Source organism: Echinococcus granulosus (assembly GCF_000524195.1).
Source record: "Echinococcus granulosus chromosome Unknown EG_S00111, whole genome shotgun sequence".
NCBI lineage: Eukaryota > Metazoa > Platyhelminthes > Cestoda > Cyclophyllidea > Taeniidae > Echinococcus > Echinococcus granulosus.
Genome location: NW_020170491.1, coordinates 105525 through 108562, shown reverse-complemented (window position 1 = coordinate 108562; position 3038 = coordinate 105525). Strand labels below are relative to the sequence as shown.

Sequence of the window (3038 nt, the reverse complement as noted above, 5' to 3'; positions counted from 1 at the left end):
GATGAAGGAAAGAGGTTGGAAGTGACAGTTAGGGAGTACGGCGGAAAGCCAAAGGGAGTTATTAAGCCTAGTGGTGGGGACTAAGTAAATTCTTTGCTACTGGAGAAAGGGCTGGCTAGAAAGGTAGACCATGTTGTGAGCTAACCAAATTAAGTTTTGGGAAACCTTGCGTTGTCACTAGCACTTTAGGACAGCTAATTACACTAATTTATTAAACTACGGTTTAATTTTTAGTAGCGAATTTTCCATACTTCGGTCCACACACGCCCTTTGTGGGAAGCCGACGTCTCAGCATTTCTGAACGCTTCTCTCAAAATCCGCAGTTTTAAATGGCTACTCCGTTAGTGCAGAAACCCCACCCACCCTTTAGTTTGTACTTGAAAGGTTTCTTCGTTAGGTATTTTTGTAGACTCTTCATGCTTTGACTGTGTTCTGCGCTGGCAGGGATAGCTTCTGCGTAACTAAATGTGGCTAATTTTAGTGAATTAGTAGTTCAACTAGAAAGTAGTGTCAGTAATGTCTGAGGTTTTGTGCCAACGTCTCCCCGAGCAAACAAACGCCTATTTCCCTAGCTATAGAAGACATGGCCCTAATTAGTTGTGTGTATTCTAAATCAATTGCTATAGGTGTAGAATTTTGGAATTGGGGTGAAATCAACCCGGGCAATTAAAAGCGCGTTTTATTACCTCAATTTAAAATACACAGCCTAAAGTCTCTTTAGCCTAACGGTTTTATAACAGGAAAATAAATTAGTAGTTTGTAAGTGCTGCACTATGCATATTAAAAATCCTGATTACAAACACTTTACAATTTTGTTTTAACAGCAACTAAGGTCTAAGCAAATCCAACTGATAAGCTTGAGAATGGCACTGATAGGTGGCTTCCTGCTACCTGCACTGGTCACTCCCCTCCGCACCAGAACCCTCCCACATGAGACGGTGCTTGACATTTGGGATCGACAATCCCCTCGACTTCTGGCCCAAGGTCTTCGCTCTGTAGGTCAACCAAGCCAACTAATTAACAGTCGTGCCTTCCATCATTTGATGGAATCTGCAAGCGCATGAGCTTCCTATGATATCCTTCGGCCCTTGCATATCATAGGATTATTTCAGCTGGACGTTTACAAAAATGACTATGGCATTCCCCCTCTTCTTAGCCAACTAATATCCACATTAGATTCCTAACATCGGCCCTGTGGCCAGACAATCTGTTCTGCGCTTTTCCTTGCTTCTAGGAGAGAAGAGGCTTGCCTTGTCAGGGGAGCGCGGAGCTTTGGTGCCACTGCGTCGTCTGACCTGGGGCGTCGCCATTTTTACTTTCGCCATTTTCCTCAGCCTCTGGGAGATAATTGGATGTGTAATGCAAATGCTCGATTTCTACCTCTTCGCTTTCTATGTATGCTCCATTTTGGGCATGCAAGAAATTTTTAATAAAATAACTAATAGAAACTCCCCCAGTGCCTGACAAAATCAATGTTTTCAAAGTAGGGCATTTTAATTCCAGACCATCAGGTGTCATTGGACTATGTTAATTTTTCGTCTATTCACACCGAATTGAGTACATACCTTCGGTAAAGACTTATATTTTCCAAACTTCGTAAACATTTCACCTGTCATGCACGTGATAAACATGAGAGATGAGAATCAAGAGATCATTTTCTATTTAAATATCTCACTTACTTTTGAATGTGAAGGTGACTTCACTTTTTTCTGAGTGCACAAAGCATTTTAAAAAGTGAGATTTATTGAAATTTGGATATATCTACCCACAATCTTCTGTCTTGCCCCATCTCTGATTCTCCTGGTCTCCTATCAAGGACCCTATTTAGAGCACGATCTTCTTTAAAGCTGGAGCCATGCTGCAGTTACAGGCAGCTTTATTTAGTCATATTTACCATGACAAGTGGGTTTCAGTGGTTAGTAAAATTTAAGCACGACGTTATAAATAGCATTAGCAACACGGACGTCCTTGAACACTGCCTTATCTACATTGAGGGAAAAATTATATAACTTATTTAAAAAACAACAGGTATGATGTGGTTGTGAGCCAAGTGTTTTATTTTTAAATGTTGTCAAGGCTTCTCCTCGGAGGAACGCATAAACAATGGGCGTTAGCACACGCAAAGCACCAATTTCTCACGCCTTTCAGAATGCTAGCTGCAAGGAAAAAAGTCAGCCAAGTCATACGACATATCCAAATAAAGTGCCGTTATAAATCCCATTAAACGCACCTGCACCAGAATGCAAAACTAATTCCCTTTAAAACATGCCTTAGGATAGCAAAACGACGTATAACTGATAAAGCTATAGTGATCATACTTGAAGTCTGTGGACTCTAGCCCACGCCAGCAGTATCAATGAATGCTAACCACCACTTGTACTGCACAAAAGGCTTTTATCAGGCTCTCGTGTACAGCCTCTGACTTTAATACAAATAAAAACCAAGGACATTATAAGAGTCCTAAATAGGTTAAAAGCATCGCAGATTTGAACCTACTTAATATCAATCACGAGAGTTAAGCCTGTGAAAGGCATAATTCATCTTGAAGTGAAGTGAAATAGGAAAAATTCATATTAACTTAAATGAACGATTATGCGTGGGAAGTAGGTGGATCCATATTGCTTCACGTTATCAATACAAAATATGTCATCTTACCCTTCGCGTTTAACAAGCTTGTGGCTGCATAATGCAAACTAATTGTGATGCTCTGGTTTTCTGGATATGTTCATCTAAAATGTGTGAATAACTGGGAAATGTTCAAGTGCTGCGAAAATAGAAGAGTTGCTGTGGAATAAAATAGACCTGAAAAGCCTAGAGAAGTGGAGGATACGAATAAGCCATGCTTTGCTTTGACCATACTTATAACATCATCCAACCTTTGATTTACGCAAAAATTCAAGTTTAGAAACAATTAGGGACTGCAAAATTTGCTGGGGTCAGCTTACTATCAAAGCATTGTTTTGAGATAGAAGGACAGCACTGGAATGCAGTAGCTGAGAGTAGTGAATTGTGCAAAAGCGCTAATTGTAATATACACG

At 40.2% G+C, this 3038-nt stretch overlaps 1 protein-coding gene across 1 annotated transcript; it reads left to right on the top strand. All coding sequences in view use genetic code 11, as the record gives it.

Moving 5' to 3' along the window:
• Positions 1 to 863: 863 nt before the first annotated feature.
• Positions 864 to 1064, top strand: EGR_08583 (hypothetical protein; the record flags this gene model as incomplete). The annotated part of the gene is made up of 1 exon (XM_024497832.1): positions 864 to 1064. The coding sequence occupies one exon, from the start codon at positions 864 to 866 to the stop codon at positions 1062 to 1064; it is 201 nt and encodes a 66-aa protein (XP_024347753.1).
• Between the last annotated feature and the right edge of the window lie 1974 nt (positions 1065 to 3038).